Below are 23,123 nucleotides of genomic sequence, written 5' to 3'. Positions count from 1 at the left end.
TAATCCGCTAGTACCTCAGAATGTGACTGTATTTGAAGATAAGGTCTTTGAAGAAATAAGGTAGAATGAGGTCATTAGGGTGGGCCCTAATGTAATATGACTGGGGTCCTTATAAAAAGAGAAAATGAGGACACAGACAGGTACAGAGGGAAGGTCACGTGAAAACAGAGAGAAGACGGCCACCTATAAGCCAGGAGAGAGGCCTCAGAAAAAACCAACCCCGTTGACACCTTGATCTGAGACTTCCAGCTTCCAAAATGGTGAGAACATAATTTCTGTTGTTTAAGCCTCCAAGTGGGTGGTACTTTGTTATGGCAGCCCTAGAAAACTAACATGTACTTCATCAATTTTTTGAGGTTGTGTAGAATTTTCATTATTTCTCCCTTAGATTTTTTTTTAAACCCTCACCCAAGGATATGTTTTTATTGATTTTAGAGAGAGAGGAAGGGAGAGGGAGAGAGAGAGAAGGAAAGAGAAACATCAATGTGAGAGAGAAACATTGATCTGTTGCCTCCCATACATGCCCCGGCCAGGGATCAACCCCACAAACTGGGTATGTGCCCTGACCAGGAATTGAACTCAAGTGCCTTCAGTGCACAGGATGACACTCCAACCAGCAGAGCCACACTGGCCAGGGAGCTTCCTTAAATGTTTGATAAGATTCACCAGTAAAGCCCTAGCCCGTTTGGCTCACTGGATAGAGCATCGGCCTGAGGACTGAAGAGTCCCGGGTTCGATTCCGGTCAAGGGCATGTACCTTGGTTGCAGGCACATCCCCAGGGGTGTGTAGGAGGCAGTTGATCGATGCTTTTCTCTCATCGTTGTTTCTAACTCTCTATCCCTCTCCCTTCCTCTCTGTAAAAAATCAATAAAATATATTTTAAAAAAAAAGATTTACCAGTAAAGTTATCTAGGCCTGGAGTTTTCTTTGTGAGAAGGTTAACTACGAGATCAATTTCTTTAATAGACATAGGCTATTCAGGTTATGTATTTCTTCTTAAGTGAGCTTTGATGGTTTATGTCTTTAAGAAACATCTGTCATCTAAATTGTGAAATTTATTGCCAAAAAGTTGTTCATGATATCCTCTTATTATCCTTTTAATTTTTGCAGGATCTGTATTTATGTCACCTCTGTTATTCTGGATAATTGGCAATTTGTATCTTGTCTCTTTTTTCTCTAGTTGACCTAGCTACAGGTTTATCAATTTTATTGATTTCTCAAAGAACCTGGTTCACTGATTTTCTTTTTGTTTTGTTTTCTATTCCATTGGTTTCTGCTCTAATCTTTATTGTTTTGTGTCTTCCTTTTTTTAGTTTCTTAAGGTAGAAGCACAGGTCATTGACTTAAGACTTTTTTCTAACATGTATTCATTGTTATTAATTTCTCATTAAGAGCTCTTTTATATGCATCTCACAAATTTGGATATGCTTTGTTTTCACTCAGTTCAAAATACTTTCTGCTTTCACTTTTGATTCATTTTTTGACCCATGTGCATCGCTAATTTCCAAACATTGGAGTTTTTTCAGATATATTTTCATTGATTTCTGATTTAATTCACTTGTGTCCAGACAACATCCTGTGCATGATTTGAGTCTTTTAAAATCTACTGAGGCTTGTTTAGTGGCCCCAAATATAGCTAACCTTGGCAAAATGTTCTTTGTCTACTTGGAAAAAATTATACTCTGCTATTGTTGAGTAGAGTACCAATTAGGTCAAGTTGGTTGATTGGGTTGTTCAAGTCCTCTATGTCGACTGGTTGCCTGTAGAGAAAGGGACGCTGAAATATCCTACTTTAATTGAGAATCTATCTATTTCTAATTGATTCCATTGATTTTTGTTTCACGTACTTTGAAACTGCTATTTTGAATAGGATGTGAGAAATTGAGAGAAAGTTTTGAGGCCTTTAAGAACCCAAAGTGTGTGTGGTGGGGGGAATCCAAGTTACACAAGTTATAGATAGGTAAGCAGTAGACCTCAAGATTATGTTATAGAACAGCGGTTCTCAACCTGTGGGTCGCGACCCCTTTGGCGGTCGAACGATCCTTTCACAGGGGTCGCCTAAGACCATCCTGCATATCAGATATTTACATTACGATTCATAACAGTAGCAACATTACAGTTATGAAGTAGCAATGAAAATAATTTTATGGTTGGGTCACACATGAGGAACTGTATTTAAAGGGCCAGAAGGTTGAGAACCACTGTTATAAAGGAGTATAGGGCCGAGCCGGTTTGGCTCAGTGGATAGAGCGTTGGCCTGCGGACTGGAGGGTTCCGGGTTCGATTCCGGTCGGGGGCATGTACCTGGGTTGCGGGCACGTCCCCAGTGGGGGATGTGCAGGAGGCAGCTGATCGATGTTTCTAGCTCTCTATTTCTCTCCCTTCCTCTCTGTAAAAAATCAATAAAATATATTTAAAAAAAAAAAAAAATAAAGGAGTATAGGGAACACCTGGCCCACATACTAGCTCTAACTGCAGTGATTTATTTTGAGGTGTTGCTGCCCAGAGGTTAATAGCTCCATCTAGGTTGTGATATCTATTTCAATCAAAGTATAGTGCATCCAGGATAAAAAATCAAAGGAGTTATCAAATATATTAGGGTGAATCATTCGGAGCTGTTGACATTAGCCTTTGACTTACAAACATGGCAAGGATGTTTGTTTATTATAAGGTTGTTCAGAGTAGTGAAACACTGGGAGCTATCTAGATGTTTTTCATCATAGCATTGTTCAGAACAGTGAAAAATCTAAATGTCAAACAATAAATCATGCCACATCCATATGTAGAATTAAAATTGTTTTGGGAGGTTTCTTAATAACTCTCTCCCTTTGTGTCCTCATCCGGTTTTATGACAATAAATTCCATCTATAAACACTGGTAACTCCCAAATTTATATCTGAAGTCCAATTACTCACAAAATCCAGATTCAGACATTCAATTTCCTGTTCACTATTTCCACTTGGATATCTAATCAATATGTGAAATTTACAGTATCCAAACCTGAACTCCTGATCTATCTCCAAAGCCTTTTCTCCCCACATTCTTACTCATCTCGGTTCATGGAAATTCTAGCTTCAGCCTTCCAGTTGTTCAGGTCAAAACCCTCGGAGTCATTCTTGATTCTTCTTCCCTCGTCTCTCACCTTCAATCCATCAGAAAATCTCTGGCTTTAGCTTCAAAATATACTCAGAACCCAGCACCTTTCACCACCTTTATTGCTACCACTGTGGTCTTCTCTCCCTCAGGTGGCAAAAGCCTCCTGACCTTAACTGCAGTTAATCAAGATTTTCAATTAGTCAGTATTATATTTTCTTAAAATATATTTTTATTGACTTCAGGAAGGAAGAGGAACATAGAAACATCAATGATGAGAAAGAATCATTGATTGACTGCCTCCTGCACACCCCACACTGGGGATCGAGCCTGCAACCTGGATATGGGACCTGACTGGGAATTGAACCATGACCTCCTGGTTCACAGGTCAATGCTCAACCACTGAAGCATGCCGGCTGGGCTAAAGTCAGTATTTTAAAAGGCAGTGATGAAAACTTTATACATCTGGACCACATTCAAATGAACATGGCAGACAGACTGCTCTAAACTACTGCTTCACAAAGTATGGACACATTTGCTCTATCTTGTCATCTTTTCCACCTGCATTTTCTCACTCATCTCCTCTGTTTCCTCCTTAACTGAATATAAAGAACTAAACAGTTGGGCAGTTATAAATGTACTAGAGGCTTGGTGCACGAATTTGTACGGGGTGGGGGGTGGGGGGGGCGGTGGCGTCCCTTGGCCTGGCTGGTAATCAGGGTCAATCAGGGCCGAGAGAGGTTGGCCAACAAGGGAGAGGACATGGGAGATTGGCTGTGGGAATGCACTGACCACCAGGGGGAGTCTCCTATGTTGTGCGTCTGCCCCCTGGTGGTGAGTGTTCATCATAGCAACCATTCAACTGGTCATTCGTCACATAGGCTTTTGTATATATACTAGAGGCCTGGTGCACAAAAATTTGTGCACTGGCGGGGGGGGGGGTGTTATCCCTCAGCCTCACTTGTGCCCTCTCACAGTCTGGGACCCCTCAGGAGATAATGACCTGTTGGCTTAGGCCCACTCCCGGGTGGCAGAGGGCAGGCCCAATCCCTAGGTGCAGCCCTTGGTCGGGCTCAGAGCAGGGCCGATTGGGGAGTTGGGGCACTGCCCCCTGTCATGCACAGAGCAGGGCGGATCAGGAGGTTGCGGTGCCACCCCCTGTCACGCACAGAGCAGGGCCTATCAGGGGGTTGGGGCACTGCCCCCTCTCACGTACAGAGCAGGGCCCATCAGGGGGGTTGGGGCTCTGTACCCTGTCACACACAGAGCAGGGCCGATCAGGGGGTTGGGGCACTCACCCCTGTCACACTCAGGGCAGGGCCGATGTGGGGATTGGGGCGCCGCACCCTGTCACACACAGAGCAGGGCCAATCAGGGGTTTGGGGAGCTCCCCCCTATCAGGCACAGAGCAGGGCCGATCAGGGGGTTGGGGCGCCTTCCCCTGTCACGAACAGAGCAGGGCAGATAGGGAGGTTGTGGCCCCGCCCCTGTAACAGAGCTGCAGGGCGATGAGGGGGTTTGGGCGCTGCTCCCTGTCACGCTGCTCCAGGGGCCAGGAGGCCTCACGGCTCTGCTTGACACTGGGGCAGTGAGGCCTCACTGCTCAGCTGATCCTGGTGCTAGGAGGCCTTGCTGCTCCGTTGATCCCAGTGCTGGGAGGCTCCGCTGATCCCGGGTTCGGGAGGCCTCGCGGCTCCGCTGATCCCGGTGCTGGGAGGCATATTACCCTTTTACTATATAGGATAGAGGCCTGGTGCACGGGTGGGGGCCGGTTGGTTTGCCCTGGTGTCCCAGATCAGGGTCGGGGTCCCGCTTGGGTGCCTGGCCAGCCTGGATGACGGGCTGATGGCTGTTTGCAGCTGGTCACACCCCCTTAAGGGTGGGGGTCCCCACTGGGGTGCCTGGCCAGTCTGGGTGAGGGGCTGAGGGCCGTTTTCAGGCTGGCGGGTGACTGAAGCTCCCAACCTCTCCTTTTTTTCTTTTCTTTTTTTTAATTCTGGGATTTATTTACCTTCTATGGCTGTCACTGGAACTGAGAGCCAGCTTTAGCTCTGAGGCTCGGCTCCAGCTCTGAGGCCTTGGCTGCTGAAAGCAGGTATCTAGTTTGTTTGGCTTCTATAATTGAAACACTGTTGCAACTCCAGCTCAGCCAGCTGGCTGAAAGCATGGGGTTTGTTTAGCTTCTATAATTGCAACATTGTTTCTTAGAGTGCAAGCTCAGAGCCCAGAAGTGGCAGGCGGGGAACCTTGGCTTCCTCCTTCACTGGAGCAAGCAAGCCTCCTGTTTGCTTCAGCTGCCTGGCTGCTGGCCGCCATCTTGGTTGGCAGTTAATTTGCATATCGCCCTGATTAGCCAATGGGAAGCGTGTCAGAGGTACGGTTAATTACCATGTTTGTCTATTATTAGATAGGAATATTGCCTCTCAGCTCCAAATCTACCCTTGATTGTGTGCTCTGCAACATGGAGCGAGACCCTTTTGAGGACATTTCTCCTTTGCCAGCTGGCACAACTGTGAGTGGACTGCACTGGAGAGACACTGGAGGAGGGTTTCTTTTCCTGGTTCAGCTCTGCTCCCCTCTGCAGGCTCCTGCAATGTGCAGGGCCTCACTCTGATGCTACTCAGCAGCTAACCTCACGCTGCACACCTTGGGTGGCTCTGGAGTGGGTTTTACTGGTACAGCACTTCTCCATGGACATCTTCCCTAGCACCTCCCTGCCCGCCCCCCCCCCCGCCCACGTGGCTTCCCAGCAAGTCCTGGGGTGTGGCACCTCCCCATGGATGCTCCTCTAGCACTTGGAGGCAGATTCCAAACAAGTGCCAGCAGTGCAGCATCTTGTAACTTCTTTGCCATCCAGTGGACCAGCGTGGTAACTGCTTTAATAAAGCTGGCTCTCAGCCTGAGGGCAAGGCAACGCGTCATTTGTCTCCCTCAGGCCTCAAATTAGTGGCTGCTCCCCATATATGCAGTTCTTGTATTTTCAGCATCCATTTAAAAAAAAATTTTTTTTAAAAATTTATTTCAGAGAGAGGAATGGAGAAGACAGAGATAGAAACATCAATGAGAGAGAATCATTTATCAGCTGCCCCCTGCATGCCCTAAATCGAGCCCGCAACCCGGGCATGTGCCCTTGACTGGAACCGAACCTGGGACCTTCAGTCCACAGGCCAACGCTCTATCCATATAGCCAAACCAGCTAGGGGTCAGCATTCTTTTTTATCACTTATTAGCAAGTCACTCATTATTACAATCTCGTTATAATTTTGATGGTTAATTTTATGTGTCAACTTGACTGGGCCATGGTGCCAGATATTTGGTCAAACATTATTCTGAATGTTTTTATAAAGTGTTTTCTTTTTTAATGAGGTTAACATTTATATTGGTTGACTTAGAGTACAGCAGATTACTCTCCATAATGTGTGTGGGCCTCATCCAATCAGTTGAAGGTCTTCATAAAACAAAGACTGAGCTTCTCTGAGCAAGAAGAAATTCTGCCACCAGACTGCCTTTGGACTTGAACTGCATCTCTTCCGAGGGGTCTCCAACCTGCCTACCATGTAGATTTTGGATTCCTAAGCCTCCACAATCGCTTGAGTGATTTCCTTAAAATTAATCTCTTTATGTTTATATACATATCCTACTGGTTCTGTTTCTCTGAAGAACTCTAATACACTTGCTCTGTTAAAGTCAGTTTAAAGATTCTATAATAACGAAACAGAACAAAGTATCAATCCCACAGTTTTATTTGTAAAGAACAAAGCATGAAAAGTCATATTTAAATGTACTCCAAAACCTGAAAAACCCACGTCAGTTTCTCTGATATGTATGCTAAAGTGCTTGATATCACAATACTGGTCAAATTTTATATTATGTTCAGGTGGGGGTGGGGGGAAGTCCAGTTCTGATGCATTTTGTTAACAATACAAGGAAAAACAATATAACTTAAATGCAGAAAGGCTCATTTGTTAAAAACATACACAGGTACATTTATACATGGTTCCAGTGTAACATAGAGGACTTTTTCCATGTGTTAAACACCTTCCATTGATTGACAACAGGAACTCCTTGCCATGCCTCTCTGTCAAGATGTGGTGTTTGGAATAAAGACTGGAGCCATACATAATACATTCAGGTAACTGAATCAAGCATTATTCCCTCCCATATAACCCAAGGATACCCTGGATTCCTTCAAATGAGGGGATTTTTTTTCTTCTTCCCCCAAAAGAGGGGAAATCTTTTGATGATACTTTTCACTCTGGTATTAGCTGCTCAATGTGGTATTTTTCTGGAGCCAATCTCTATTTTGCCCTTGAGAGGACAGTCAGTTCTAATAAGATTTGAAGGGATGAGGTTCTCCTTGGATTCCTCCGATCACAGTCCAACACCCTCTTCAAAAAGCTTGGAAATCAGTTTGATTCAAGAAACTTATCTATAGGAATAAGGGGCCGAATAGCTTATTATTTGTTTCTGTCTTCTTTTAAGCTAAATGGAAATGTAATAAATACTTACATAAGAAATGAGGATTTCGAAAGACGCAGATGACCTGGAAACAGGATTCACTTTATAAAAAGTAGAGAGGAGGTGAAGACTCCATTCTCATCCGCGAAGGTGCTAATACTGAAATCTAAACAGCGAAGGTTCAGACTGTCCTTCCACGTGGTGAAAAGGAGCGACTGGTTTCTGTAAACCTCACAGAGAAAATACTCACAGTTCTCAAAATAAAAGCCTTCTGAAAAGCCACAATTCTCAGCAGAAGGAGATTCTGTTACTAAGAGTAACACTCTCAGTGCCGTCAAATAAATATTTCCCTGGGGATCTGAGGTCCTCGTCTATTGCCTCATGTTTCAAAATAGCTTAGAGGTGTCAACATACACTACACACCAACTGTTATGCATAGTCTCTACCCCTTCCACTTACATCTATATACAACAGGGATTTATTGCCAAAAAAGGAAATAGAAGCAATTCAGTATTTCCCCTATGTCATTCATAGAGGGTGACAGAGTTCATTAAAGTGATTTTTGAAAAAGCCATGTGAAAGTAAATACCACAGGGTTACAAAAATTTCTGAAACATGGAAAGTAAATTTTAGAGGGAAATCACAAACTTCTACAAGTTTTAGGTTTCTTAGATCCAAGTCTTGCCCCCAGTGGAAAGAGGAGGGAGAGGGCTGGGAGGGGAGGGCTGGGAGACCCTACTTTTCTTCTTGGTGGCCTGTTTTCCACCACCTAGACCCCACTTTAACTCCTGGACACTGTGCCTCAGTCACTTTTAAGGTGCTTCTGAGCCTGGAGCGGGCACAGCTGTAGGGCCTCCCACTGGTGTAATGCTATTGGGTCACAAAGGTTGAAGTTAGGAGTTTCAGGACACTTGAAAAAAAAATGTTTTAAGAGGTGATATTTTTGGCAATTTAATTTTAAAACAATATCTTTTTAAGCTATTATGCAAAAATACTAATTATGGTTCCAGACATTAATTGTAACTTATTTTGAAGGGGAAAAGTCAATTACAAAATTGATTTTTATTTACTTTAACTTCGAGGTGTGATTATAAAGCAAATATACTGATTTTAAAAATAAACAGAAAGGATAGCTTTAAATGGATATGGTCCTTGCAAGTCAGCTTGTGAGGCTATGTACATGTATTCTCAAGATTCTGCCACTGTCCTACTCAAAATAACTTGGTATTGGCTCAAAGACAATTATAAGCCACATAAGAACTAAATTGTATTTCTTTAGAGTTTTGTTTCTTTTTCTTTAGTTTTCAAAATTGATTTCAAAGAGAAAGGGAGAGAGAGAGGGAGATCGAGAGAGAGAGAGAAACATCAATGATGAATCATTGATTGGCTGCCTCCTGCATGCCCCACAGTGGGGATCAAGCCCAAAACCTGGGCATGTGCCCTGCCCGGAATCAAACCGTGATCTCATGGTTCATAGGTCTACGCTCAACCCTGAGCCACGCCGACTGGGCTAGAGGTGTGTTTCTTATGTGACAAACTCTGCTCACATCCTTTTTATTCATCAACTTGGATCCTATGGGCTGCAGGCCTTTCAAGCAGCTCCTCCAGGGGCCCCGTGTCTGGAGAGCTGGCTGTCTCCCTGAATTCAGACAGATGGGCTCCCAAGGTGACCACTTTCAAGGGCCTAGTATTGTAGGGGCCTGTCCCTCTCTTTTGACATGCGTCATTGCACTGCTCTAGTCCTACTTCACAGAGCAGGACAGAACTTTAGGTAGAACTCCTTTGGGGGCGTCCCCTTTTGAAGTAATGGTTTTATTCACAGACCCCAAATCCAATGTTCTCCCCGTTTTCACAACAACTTGTCAACAATTTGTTAACATGAATATTAATCCCTGTGAATGAGTATCAGACATGAATATGAATCCTAGTTCCTGTCTGTGTGAGTGAGTGCATAAAGATCCAAGGGTGGAGAGACTACTCAGATGAACGCCCGAGGTCAGTCGCATGCAGCCTGGTGTAATGAAAAATCGTGAATCCTGGACCCTGCGTCGTCGCTGACCAGCTGTGGGAGTATGTAATCTCTCTAATCCCTAAGTGTTCCCATCTATAAAATGAGACGGCTGGACTAGATGACTCAATCAGCTACGAGCCTCCCTGGTTGCCCCGAGTGCGTCAGAAGCATGGCCTCATGGGAAAGGGAGGGGGAACAGCCCCCTCCCCCCCCCCAATGGATCAGCGTATGGCTTCTGATCCCCGAAACGCAGTCAGAGCCTGGGGTCAGCAGGTTGAGGATGTCTCCCTTTGAAGAATTTCCTTGTCCCTGAACAGCCACGCCACCAGACACGTTAGCCTCGGGCAAGCGAATCTCTGGGCCCCAAGTCACACAGAACCATCTTCTTAACCCCTTTCCATGGGTTTCTAGGTGCTTCAACCCCCCTTTTCTCCCCGAGACCTGAGCCACATATCACAGGGGGTGGGCCTCGCTGCCTGGCTGCACACGGTGTTTATAAAGGGAGGGAGGCACTTGTTTCATTGGTTTCTTTCTCCAGGAAGTAAGGGAGACAACATTGTAGGCTCCAGCCCGGGACCCTCAGATCACGGGTCCTGCGGGCCACGGCTTCGCGTTCCAGCCACAACTGGGAAGACAACCCCCAGCTCTGACGAGCACGTTCACAGCCAGCAACGTGCAGGCGCTCGTTAGAGCAACAGGACCTGCTCTGAGGGAGACCGAAGGTGACGAGCTCACACGCTTATGTGACTGCCTGATAGAATCCCCAACTGGAAAGTGACGCACAGCATTCGGTCTTTCAGCACGGCTGCCTCTGGTGTGGTGAGCGTTTTGCCCCTCTGTGCTGCGCTGGCTTTTTACCTCCTCTGGGCCAGTTGTTTCATGTTATCACCCCTCTTACAAAGGAACAGAAAACTTGCCCTGAAACACCCAGAAAGGGACCATTCTTTCTCTCTCCTTCTGTTATTTGCATTATCTTGGTCAACAAATACTTTCACAAAAACATTCCAAGCCACACGGAGCCCTCCCGCTTCTCAGACATTCCTTCCATTTCCTGAGAGGGGGCTGGGCACCCGGGAGGGGAGGGGGCGACGGGGCCAAACAAAGACGGGCTGACGGGGGATCCCTCCCTCCGAGGTGAGGGACCACTGCCGGCTCCGAGGGCCCAATAAAAAGCACAGGATCAAACGCCTGCTTGCAGTTGTTATGACTGTGACATCTGCCCAAAGTACCTCCAATAACACGAGTAAAAATGCTAGGAATGAAGTCAGTCTAGGCTAATCTTTCCACAGAGTAAAGAAGTCATAATCCCACCATTTAACACACTTCTCGGGGCTTTGTGTGCTGTCTACCCAGTTAAGCCAAGCTCCTAGGGTTCAGTATTTAAAGTATTTGAATTATATCTTCATCTTGTGCCTAAGGGGGAAAAAAACTGCCCAAAAGAATGGGAAAGTGACTCAATTCATACGTATGAAACCATTTGCAACTTAAAAGATACAAGTGCAGCCTGGCTGGTGTGGCTCAGTGGTTGAGCATCGACCCATGAACCAGAAGGTTGCCGGTTTGATTCCCAGGCAGGGGGCTGGATCCCCAGTGTATGTATGTGTGTGTGTGTGTGTGTGTGTGTGTGTGTGTAGTGTGTGTGTGTGGGGGTGTCGGGACGACCCATACAGTAGGCAGAGCTGTTTACATTCATTATACAAAGAGTCAGACCCCAGGATGGATGGCCACACCCTGCAATGCCTCTGGGCTCCGCTGTGATACCTGGAGGCAAGGAAGCCCACTGGCTGCACTGTACGGACACGCGTACTGGCTTCTTCCTGACTAGCACCGCTCTTCCCCGCAGCTCCCAATGCTTTTAAGCTACTTATTTTAAATCACAGGAATATTCAATCTAGGAAAAGTATCTTATTAGAGTAATATAATTTCTTAAAGAAGATAGCATATTTACACACGTCTAACACATGAAAATACTCTATTTTATACTAAATTCCTGGTTCAAATGAACTACAATACAGCATTTTGCCTTGTCTGCAGCGTGATGATTGTTCAAGTCGGGGCATTCGGTGCACGGCCCCTGCAGTGACTCACGACCGCGCCAGACAAGTCCAAATCGGTCCCGTAGACGGGGGAGGGGAGGGAGCCAGGGGTCTGGACTGAGCGTTTCTACCAGGGGTTACACGTCCACGCCTTTGATGAGAGATCCCTCCAAGACGATGGTGAAGTCCTGAATGGTCTGCAGAATGCGGATGAGGGAGTTGACGGTCATGCGGTCCCGCAGGAGGGCGCTCTCTTCGTACATTCGGGTGATGGCAGGACACTCGGCTAACAGCGGGATCCACTGCGGGAGCAGGCGATCCCTGCAGGCCCAAACAGAAACAGGCCCTGAGTGTGGCTGGCCTCGCGGCAGAACGCAGCACAGGCTGGAGCTCTCGCCGGGAGGGTGTGGCCCGTGGGGCACATCCAGCCAAGCCCGAGGTCAGCTGAGAGGAAACTCAAGCCAAGAAGCTGGATCTTTACTGGTGAAAAGGCTGCAGGAGTGAGACAGTGTAGGCTGACGGGAAGACCCATCAGAGTTTAGCAAGTTGGCCATGTTGGCCATGAGGATTTCCACACATTAAGGAAATCCTCCATTCCGATTTTGCCACTTTTAGAAAGAGGCAGAATGTAATTTTATATTTCTTTTTTACAGGGGTGTTAGACATCCGTGGCAAGGCATGCCAAAGTAGATGGACCTTTTGGGAGGAAAGACTACATTAAATAGTAGGGATTTGCTTGTTTTTGTTTTGTTTGATAACTTATACAACATAATAAGGTAAGGAACAAAATCAAAGCAGAGCATTAAGTAGATTTTGTAAACCAAAAGAGAGGTTGCATTGGCTAATAAATCAGAATAGTAGAGATAAAAGGAGATAAAGATCGTGTTCAAAAGGAATTTTAAAAGCTCAGCTGAACATGGGCCCCTTTTGTTAAGAAGAAATTCAGAACTTAGTTCTAGAAGCCAGTTGAAGTCTCAGGCTACAGTGTTTCCTGATTAAACTTGACACTAATCACCTGTCACTAGGTACCGACCACATCTTACTAAGCACCTCCCGAGGCCTTCTGTGACAAGGACAGCCCTAACTAGACCATCCTGCACCTCTCCTTGGGCCTCCAGGGGTTTATGTTTTAAACTATATTTTATTGATTTTTAGAGAGAGAGGAAGGGAGAGGTAGAGAGAGACAGAAATAGCGATGAAAGAAAAACATCGTCCATCAGCTGCCTCCTGCACCCTCCTACTGGGGATAGAGCCCGAAACCTGGCAAGTGCCCCAACTGGGAATCGAACCAGAAACCTCTTGGTTAATGGTGCAACGCTCAACCCAACCACTGAGTCACACCAGCCGAGCAGGACTCCAGAGGTTTAGAAGAAAGCACACACTGCACACAAAAAGCTTCTAAAGGTCTCTGTGTTTCATTTCTTACAATTAAATGAATGTTTTAAAATGAATGAGTTATACAGCTCATATGTGCCATTTCCAAGAAATAAAGGGGTAAGGAACTGTCTTAAAGAGAAGACTATATAGTAAGAATTTGCAATGTTATTAAATTTAATATGGTGGTATATATACACTATACAAGCTCTAGACAGTACATGTATGTGTGTCAGTGTGTCTAATTATCTACCAACCTACCTGTTAACTATTTACCTATCTTTGGATACTATTCACCTGTAACTATTTACCTATCTTTGGATACTATTCACCTGTAACTATTTACCTATCTTTGGATACTATTCACCTGTAACTATTTACCTGTCTTTGGATACTCGCTACCTGTAACTATTGACCTATCTTTGTAATGTGTAATGGCTGAGAGCCTGGGCTCTGGAGTGAGATGACGTGAATCTTGGCTTCACCTCTTTCTAACTGTGTGAACTTGGGAAAGTCTGCTATCTGTGTTTCATCTATTTTCTCATCTACACAATGGGATACTGGCTGCTACTTCGAGTACTGGTAGTGGTGAACAGCAGGAGGATTCAATGAGATAATGTATGTAAAGTATACTTAGCACAGTGCTTTACCCAACACGTGGCAAGGACCCAATAAACAGTATTCTCATCATGAACCTTGGAATGAAAGAAACTCATGGGAGAGCTTTGGAAGGGGCATGGCCTGGCTTAACCCTTCCTGGACCCTTGTTCGACATGTAACAGAGACAGGGAAAGTCAAGAACTGGCTTCATACCGTGTTCCAAGGCAAACTAGAATCTGGAACTTGCCGTCCTTCCCGATGCTCCTGGGGGCAGTGTTAATAGCATTGACGTAATGGCAGAAGGTTTTGCAGGAGGGTTTCTGAATAAGGACATCGTCTTCGTTGTCTAGAATCTGGTCGGTGGTTTCAAAATAAGCGACCGCTTTCTCTGGGGAAGGAAGTCAGAATCACATCACAATACACATCAGCACTTTGTCAGAGAAAGACGAATCCACTAGGTTTACCTGGAAACACTAACGGTGCTTTGCATCAGAGCCAGTCCTGGAACCCAAATCATCATTTCACCATTGGTTTCACAATGAAGTCTAGAGGTCCATGTTTCAGGAATGTGCTCCTGGGAGTTTATTTTCTAATCTAGACTGCATTCTGGAAGGCTGGGAAAAGCTACTCTCTTTGGAAGAGCTGCTTGAAATGGAAATTGGCAAGAAGAAGAAAAATAAAAACAGACTCCTCTATTGACTGGAGCCTTCCAGGAGTAAGCAGCAAAGACACGGTAGCCGCTGGGACGGGGCCCCGGTTCCAGCTGCAGAATGCCAGGCTTACCCTGCAACACAATTCTGAAATGGAACTGAGCCAGTGAACTGGAGAAAGAGGTATGTGTACACATGTCAGAAGCAGGAGCCATATTCCAGGCATTCTAGAAGGGAAAGAAAAAAATCACTCCTGGGGGCCTAATCTGTCAACTTTCCTTTCTTTGTCCAAAAATTCTAAATTAGATGAAATCAACTAGGCCTTATGTACAAAACAGGAATGATTAATCACCCCTTTAAAGAAACTGGGAATTCTAGAAGAGCTGCATACCAAAATAAAGACGACCAAGCTCAGCAAGCTGGAGCAGACACTGGAGGGGACTGTGCCCGTGAAAGGTTCCCCTCTGTAAGGTCCCACTGATAGCTACGGGAGGGCTGGGTGACTAAGGTGCATTTTAAATGTAAATGAGGTCAATTTGAATTTAAATGGGCACCTGTGTCAAGTGGCTACCATATTGGACAGCCCAGAGCTAGTATCATCCTTTTCAAACACGTGACTCCTTATATCCAAACCTTCCAAATAACTTCCATTTCATTCAGGATAAAGACCAAGGTCCTTCCAAAGGCCTGGAAGCCCCTCACAACCTGTCTCTTGTAGTAAATACCTCTTCCCCCCAAATCCTTTCTTTCCCCTCACTGCTCAGCCCGATCCCCCTACAATTCCACAGGATGGCCAGGCGCACTGCTGCCTCAGGGGGCACCTGCCCGGGCCCTTCTCTCAGCTGAGTGCCCTCCTCCCAGGATGCACAGGGCTCACTTCCCCACTCCCTGGAAGTCTTTGTTCAAATGTCACCTTGTCAACAAAGCCTATAACCGCCCATTTACACTCCATTTCCTCTTACCTTGTTCTATTTTTTCCAGACAACGATCACCAAACATAACAGATGAATTGCATATTTATTATGTTGCTTTGTATTATTTGTCCTCCCTGCCCCCACCAGAATGTTAGTTTATCAACCACAGGAATTTTCGTGTTTTGTTAGTTATATCTTTTGGTTGTTAATCCTCACCTGAGGATATTTTTTCCATTGATTTTGAGAGAGTGGAAGGGAGGGGGAGAGACAGTGAGAGAGAGAGGAACATCATGTGAGAGAGACACACTGATTGGTTGCCTCCCACAGGCACCCTGACCCAGGCCTCGACTGAGTCTGCAATCAACGTGCGGGGATTGAACCCAAGACCCTTCAGTCCACGGTCCGATGCTCTAACCACTAAGCAAGACTGGCTAGGGCTAGTTATATCTTGACATATATATATATATATATCTTGAGCATCTAGAATAGCGTCTGGAATATGGTGGGCACTATAAATATTTGTTGACTGAATGAAAAGAAAGGACAGTGCTTATTTGATATATTTTTTTTAAAAAACATACTCCCTTAAAATGAGCCCTTACTATGCCCAATTCCTGGATCTTTGTGTTTTCTAAGAAGCATTTCAATGACCTTACACTGGCATCCACCTGCTTGAATTTACCTATGAAGTCCCAGATGAAGACGTTCTTGTGAAAGATGCGGGCAGACTTGAAGCCGTGGTGGAAAACCTGTTCCAGCGCTGCCACCAGGCCGCTCTCTCCGCACAGCAGCACCGTGAGGCTTCCTCTCTGCGGACACAACACAGTGCCAATCAGTGACCTGCTGCGCCTACGCTTAGGAACCGCGCCAGGGAGACAGGCGCTGAAGCGTGGGGCACGTGGCTGCAGCCATCAGAAAGCCGACGAATGAAAATTAAAGCACCTGGTATCGCCTTATGTATCATGCGTAAAAGCGGCTTTAAAATCCTCCTGTACTAAGTTCATAGCTCATCATACCTCTTTTTCAGGTTTGTGGAAATGCTTCACAATGTTGTTCACAGCCTCTCCAATTCCTTCCTGGATCTGTCCGGCATTGGGCTCTGAAAAACAATAAACAGTGGCTGAATTCTCAGGCAAGGGAAATAAACCGAAGCGCTATGGGACAGCAACTGTGGCCACCGATGCAGGAAGCACTTTGGCAGCACAGGCTGGCTTTGCCGGGGGCTCCACCGGACCTGCCCCGGGCCAGTCTGGCCAAGTGAGAGGCATCTTGGCACAACGGAAAAGAATCCAAGAGACCCCTACATTCAAATCCCAGCCTTACCGCGTGTCATCTATAACCTTGGTCAAATGTCTTCAGTCTAACAGGGAAAGTACACAACGTACACTTACCGCGTGCAGGGGTCACTGGGAATGAGCTGTTCGGTGTAAATCGCCTGGCACGGTGATTTACTCTGAGGAGTGGGACCGGGGAGACCCACAGCTCATTCCTCAGGAACCCCACCCCGTACCCCACCTTCCTCCACGCTCCTTCGTGGGCACAGACCGAGGCTTCTGAGGTTCTTAAGGCTAACTTGGAATTTGTGTTGTTTGCTGTTGTGTTTAAAGGAAAGGGGAGATGCCAGGTATACTGGGCGCCCTGCCAGAACTCCTTCCCTTCCTGGCTACTCACCCTACCCGGGCACCGCTTCATCCCGGGCCAGCACTTGCTCTTCAGGCCCCGAGGGAGGGGGAGGCTGAGCTTGGTGGGCTGTGTGAGTGGCATCTAAACTGCCTTTGCCTCTCAAACCCCAGGAATGGAAAAAATAAAAAAGTGATAAACAGGTTTCATCCAGGGATAGAAGTCAGTAACAAGAGAAAAATGATGGATTTGGTATTTTCTTGTGGTAAATTAACTACTATATTGATTTTACATGTCACACCATAAAGGACAAACCATTCATTCTAGTTTTTAAGAATCTCTAAATTCATTTTGTAGGTAACAACAAGTAAGTTTTTTCTACACCAATGAATAAAAATGGTTAAAATGGAAACTTCTTATGTCTGAAGCACTGATGTTGTGGCTTCTTCATCTCCTAGGAGTTTTTTCACTTTAACCATTCTCTGAATATTTTTTCTTTTAAACATGAAGATCTATTTTGAAAGCTTTTATCCATTCCAAAAGAGCCCTGCACTGACCAGCAGTATATTAAAACTGATTTAAAACTTTGAGTTCTGCCTGGCCAGTGTGGGTCAGTAGGTTGAGCACCGTCTCAAGCATTAAGAGGTCACTGGTTCGATTTCCGGTCAGGGCACATGCCCAGGTTGCAGCCTTGATCCCCAGTAGGGCGTGTGCAGGAGTGAAACAATCCATGTTTCGCTTTCATTGATGTTTCTATCTCTCTCTCTCTTCCTCTCCCTTCCTTCCTCTCTCTCTAAAAAACCAAAAATCAATAAGAACATATTTTAAAAAAATATTATTCTCCATTAAAAAACAAAACAAAACAAAACACTTTGAGTCCTCTAAACATCACCTTGCACACACAGTGAGAAAATACTAAGTGACCCATCTCTGGGTTTCAGGTTATTTAAGATTTTATGCTTATTGAGTAAGAAAAGAAAATATAAACAAAAGTGGGGGACAAAGCTTCTCACAACAGTACTACCCTGGGAACTGCACTCATTCAGAAGCTGTAATAATTTGGATAGACTGAGGCAAAATCTATTTTAAAATTTTAAATCGCATAACTAAGGTGTTGCATATAACAAATTCAGCCAATTTAAGTGTGCTACTTGGTAAGCTTTGATAGGTGTATAGTCATGTAACCACCACCACTATCATAATATAGAAAATTTCCGTCAACCCAGAAAGTTCCCCTGTGCCCCCATTGAGTCAATCCTGTTCCCCAGCTCCCAACTCCTGGCAACTGCCAACCTGCCTTCTATCATTCTTACATTGCCTTTTCCAGAATTTAATGAAAATGGAATCATATACTAGTAGTACCTAGTCCTCTGTGTCTGGTTTCTTCCACTCCACAGAATATTTTGGAGATTCATCCATGCTGTTAGATGTATCAATAGTTTGTTTACTTTAACATATTGCCGAAAAGTATCCCCCTGAATAGATATACCACAACCTGCTTATCCATTATCCAACTACAGATATTGGGGTTGTTTCCATTTTAGCTACTGTGAATAAAGCTGCTATGAACATCTGAGTGCAAGTCTTAGTGTCAATATATATATACTCATTTCTCTCGGTTAAATATCTAGGAGATTTTGGGGGCAAGTATATGGTAAGTGTATGAATCTATTAGTATATATATAAAAGGCTAACTGACCATCGACCGCCCAACTGTCTGACCAGTAGCTATGATGTGCAATGACCATCAGGGGGCAGATGCTCAACACTGGAGCTGCCGAGAACCCGAGAACCGCCCTCTTGCAATCCTGGACCCCTCAGGGGATGTTGGGGAGCCAGTTTCAGCCCAATCTCCGCAGGCCAGGCTGAGGGACCCCCACTTGCTGGAGGGACCCTGCTCACTCCGCAGACACCCTTTGAGCTGTAGCGCTGCCCCAGGTGCAGCCGGCCAGGGAGGGACTGCGGGAGGTTGTCTCCAGGGAGTGTCCGGCCTGTCTTGCTCAGTCTGGCCCCTCTGGCCACCTTCTAATTAATTTCCTTTCAATGTGCATGAATCTGTGCACCGGGCCACTAGTATCTTTATAAGAAACTGAACTGTTTTTCCTTCTACATTCCCACAAGCAGTGTATGAGCACTGCACTGTTCTCCATCTTTAGCAATATTTGCTATTATCAGTCTTTTAAATTTTATTGATTCTGGTGGGTGCATGTTGTAAATTTTACTTCTGACTACAGAAAGCATTTATGAATCAGGGGAGTAATTTAAGAAATAAGGGGGGGGGTCTTTAGATATCATTCTAATCGTGAATACTATCTAAGGCAGCGGTTCTCAACCTGTGGGTCTCGACCCCTGAAAATACATCCTGCATATCAGATATTTACATTACAATTCATAACAGTAGCAAAATTACAGTTATGAAGTAGCAACGAAAATAATTTTCTGGTTGGGGGTCACCACAACACAAGGAACTGTATTAAAGGGTCGCGGCATTAGGAAGGTTGAGAACCATTGATAAGGAAACTGCTTTGTTAGTAAACTAAGGGCTTCTCAGGTACTTTTGTTATTCTACTATGGTTACTGTCTATAACTAAAATGAAACTACCTCACTGATAAACTTCTGTAATTTTTCACTAAGTCACACTGCCTTAGTTTTCTGTGGCTCCGGTGATAGATTACCACAAGCTGGGTGGCTTACAACAATAGAAACGTATTCTCTCACAGTCCTGGAGGCCAAGGTGCCCGCAGGCTATGTTGCCTTCCGAGGCTCTGTGGAAGAAGGTGCCCTTGCCCCGCCAAGCCTCTGGTGGCTGCTGGCAGTCCATGGCTGTGGCTGCATCACTCCAGTTTCTGCTTCCATCTTTACACCGTCTTCTCTGTGTGTGTGATTTCCCTCTGCCTCCCACTTGTAAGAATACATGTGATAGCTTTTAGGACCCCCCTCGATAAATCCAGGATAATCTCTCTATCTCAAAATCCTTAACTTAATTACGTCTTTTCCCAAATAAAGTAACATTTACAGATTCTAGGCATTAGATCCGATATCCTGGGAGACATTATTCAGCCTACTAAAGACCACATTAGTATAAATTAGGAGTTTACTGTACTAGTAAAAATGACAGGTGAACACAGTATGCCACCCACAAAACTCACTCCTTTACAGTATCTTGTTTCATCACTTACATGAAGCTGGAGGGTAGGGACAGGGGTTTTTAGAATTTCTCTTAGAATAAAGGGCTCTATGTAACTAAATGTGGCTATGTCAGAGTATTGTAATACCAAACAATTTTGTATTCCTCTTTTAGGTTTCAGGCAAAATATTACTTACTCATTTTTCCATAGCTTAATTGAAAGAGAGCATGCATTTTTATTGAGTTTTAACATCCGAATTCTTCAGGCTTTTAATTATTTGTAATGTCTTGCCTTATTTTTTCCTCCTTTTCCTCTCTCCCCACTTTTCTAAAGTCCCTTCTCCCAAGTTAATTTTCCTCAGCTTTCTTCTTTGTCACCTCCCTGCCACGACTCATTCATGGGACAGTTTTCTGTGGAATGGCCATGTGATGCCTGCAACCTCTGTGACACACTGAGAAACACAGGACCAACTTACTGGTGGCTTTTCCCGTCAGTGAAGTGATGCTCAGCCTCCTGGCCGTGGTGGGCGACTTCTGCTGGGGGGGCGTCCGGCACTGCTTCGCCAGGTCCTCGTCCGCCGCGGGCGCCATCAGCTCTCCAATGAGGATCCGCTCCAGGCTCCCGTCATCAACGCCTTTCCCCAGCCACCGCCCGCATGGGAACCTAGCCGGACGGAAACCAACCAACCACAAAACACCACCTTCTGCATCACCAGCATTTCATTTACTCGTTTTAATCAGAATTTAAAAAACAGCACCATTGCCCTAACCGGTTTGGCTCAGTGGATAGAGAGTCGGCCTGCGGACTAAAAGGTCCCAGGTTCGATTCCGGCCAAGGGCATGTACCTTGGTTGAGGGCACATCCCCAGTAGGGGGTGTGCAGGAGGCAGCTGATCGATGTTTCTCTCTCATCGATGTTTCTAACTCTCTATCCCTCTCCCTTCCTCTCTGTAAAAAAATCAATAAAATATATTTTAAAAAAACACACACACACAAAACAGCACCATGAGTAAAGCCCACCATTTTCGTGCCTGTGGGTTGTTTCTTTTAATTATGAAAAATTTCAAACACAGAAAAATAGAGAAAATAACAGTATAACAAACACCTGTATTCTTATCACCTAGACTTACCATTTTTTGTTGAAGCATTTTAAAAGTAAGTTACATACACTAGGACATGTAAAACACTTCAGTATAAATCTCTAAATAATAAAGACGTTTTCTCTCTCATAGAGCCATAGGTTATTATCACACCCAACCAAATTAAAATAATTCTTTTTTTAAAATTTGAGATTTAAAAAAAATTGATTTTAGAGAAAGAGGAAGAAGAGAGAGAAACATTAACTTCAATCAACTGCCTCCTGCATGCCCCCTACTGGGGATTAAGCCCACAACCCAGGCATGTGCCCCGACCGGAAATCAAACCAGCGATCTCTTGGTGCATGGGTCAATGCTCAACCACTGAGCCATACAGGCCAGCCTAAAATAACTCTTTAATATTTTCTCATATCTAACTCATCAAAATTTTGTGATTAGTTCTCAAAAGAATAGTCTCAAACTGTGAGTATCAGAGATAAGTTACAGAAGAAAAGAGAATGTTCACAGAAAGGGGTGCTGTCTGGAACTAGCAGAGTCCCAGAGATCCTGTCCTCATACTGAAATTATTTTAAGCTTGTTTCTTTCTTCCTTTTTTTTTTTATCAGAGTTACAGCAATCATTTTCAACACAACAATCAACACTTGTGAACTAAGCATTAGCAGGGAACACAATGTGTTTTTGTAAAGTATTTTTTGGGGCAATTTTGTATCAAACCAAACCAAAACAACCCACAAATAACTAAACTAAGATACAGAAGGCAGAGGGGAAAGCTTTAGAAAGAAACAGTTCTTAACCCTTTTCTTGTCTAGCGAGTCTCGCAACAGGAACTCCGAGTTCCTAAGGACGTTTACTCACCGGTATGTGTGTCCCGTGATTTCATTTCTGACCATGACACAATCCACTAGCCACTTGGCTAACAGTCCCGAGTTGTCGTGGCCAATCTGCACAGTGGTCAGCTTCCCCAGGTTCTGGCACTGTGGGGACAGGACCACAGGTTACTCAGCACCCGTCCCATCCCACTTCCTCCAGGCTTTCGCTGTGGTGCTGTGGCTCCACCTCCCTCCACTGCAGAGGGCCCACCCTGCAAGTGTGCTCTGCTCTGCACTGGAGAAGCACAGTCACAGCCAACACATCCCCTCTCATGAGACAGGAGGCGGTGGACTTTGTCTAATGAAGGGACCGCACAAGGTGCTGGACTCGAGACGTAAGCAGTGGAAGCAGACACTGGAGAAGGAAATTTATTTCTAACCGGGGAACCCAGAAACATCACACAGACCGTGATGTGTGCCTTAAAGGATGAGAAGAGTTTCAAGAAGTGGAAAAAGGGTGCTATTAGGTTCAGTTACAGAGAGGTCAGAAACACAACTATAGATAGAAAAAGAAAAAAATCACTGACCCAGCTATTTTTGTTTCAAATAAAATACTCAGGCAGAACTGACCTTAAACCTCATCTACTAGATAGAAATCTTCAAAGCTATTGTTAAAAAACAACAACAAGACAGCATAGTTATCAACATCTTTCCTGGCCCTTTGTGGACAAGTACAAAAGAAAGTGATAACAGGAATGGTAAAAATACATGTCAATTAAATGCTGACTTTTAAATTCTGATAAGAGATCACAGACCCCACTGCCTATGTGCGGTTGGGACGATCAGGGCTTTCTTAGGCCCCTGACTTTGCATCGCAGTGAGAAGGCATCACAGTGACTCAGGTGAGGGGGATGGCACCTTAAATTAGCTGTGGCTGCTGAGATGGAAGGACCAGACAGATGTGAGAGAGTTTGGAAGCAGCATTGATGGGACGTACGGTGCAGTTATGTTCCATTCTTGGTAGTCAAAGAAAACCTAAGGGTTTTAATCTTTTATATACCGACTAGTGGCCTGGTGCATGGATTCGTGCACTGGTGGGGTTCCTCGGCCTGGCCTGCACCCTCTCGCAATCTGGGACCCCTCAGGGGATGTTGAACTGCCTGTTTCGGCCCGATCCCCACAGGCCAGGCTGAGGGACCCCACCGGTGCAAGAATCTGTGCACTGGGCCAGTTTTGGCTTGATCCCCGCAGGCCACGAATCCATCTCTGGTATGCATGTAAGATCTTTGGTTAATCTCTTCCTGCCCTTTCCCTCCCACATTCCTTCTGAGA

At 45.1% G+C, this 23,123-nt stretch overlaps 1 protein-coding gene across 1 annotated transcript in view; it reads right to left on the bottom strand.

The window, feature by feature from the left end:
- Positions 1-11,518: 11,518 nt before the first annotated feature.
- DENND5B (DENN domain containing 5B) overlaps positions 11,519-23,123 on the bottom strand; it is a 161,863-nt gene continuing 150,258 nt past the window's right edge. The window contains exons 17-22 of the mRNA XM_023752310.1: positions 21,838-21,956; positions 20,362-20,549; positions 16,154-16,236; positions 15,820-15,946; positions 13,787-13,961; positions 11,519-11,920 (exon numbers count right to left, since the gene is read on the bottom strand). Of these exons, the coding sequence (XP_023608078.1) occupies positions 11,737-11,920; positions 13,787-13,961; positions 15,820-15,946; positions 16,154-16,236; positions 20,362-20,549; positions 21,838-21,956 (876 nt within the window). The 3' untranslated portion in view covers positions 11,519-11,736. The remainder of the gene's footprint in view (positions 11,921-13,786; positions 13,962-15,819; positions 15,947-16,153; positions 16,237-20,361; positions 20,550-21,837; positions 21,957-23,123) is intronic.

The sequence above is a fragment of the Myotis lucifugus genome, unplaced genomic scaffold (assembly GCF_000147115.1).
Source record: "Myotis lucifugus unplaced genomic scaffold, Myoluc2.0 scaffold_30, whole genome shotgun sequence".
Lineage (NCBI taxonomy): Eukaryota > Metazoa > Chordata > Mammalia > Chiroptera > Vespertilionidae > Myotis > Myotis lucifugus.
This window is presented reverse-complemented; position numbering and strand designations above follow the sequence as displayed.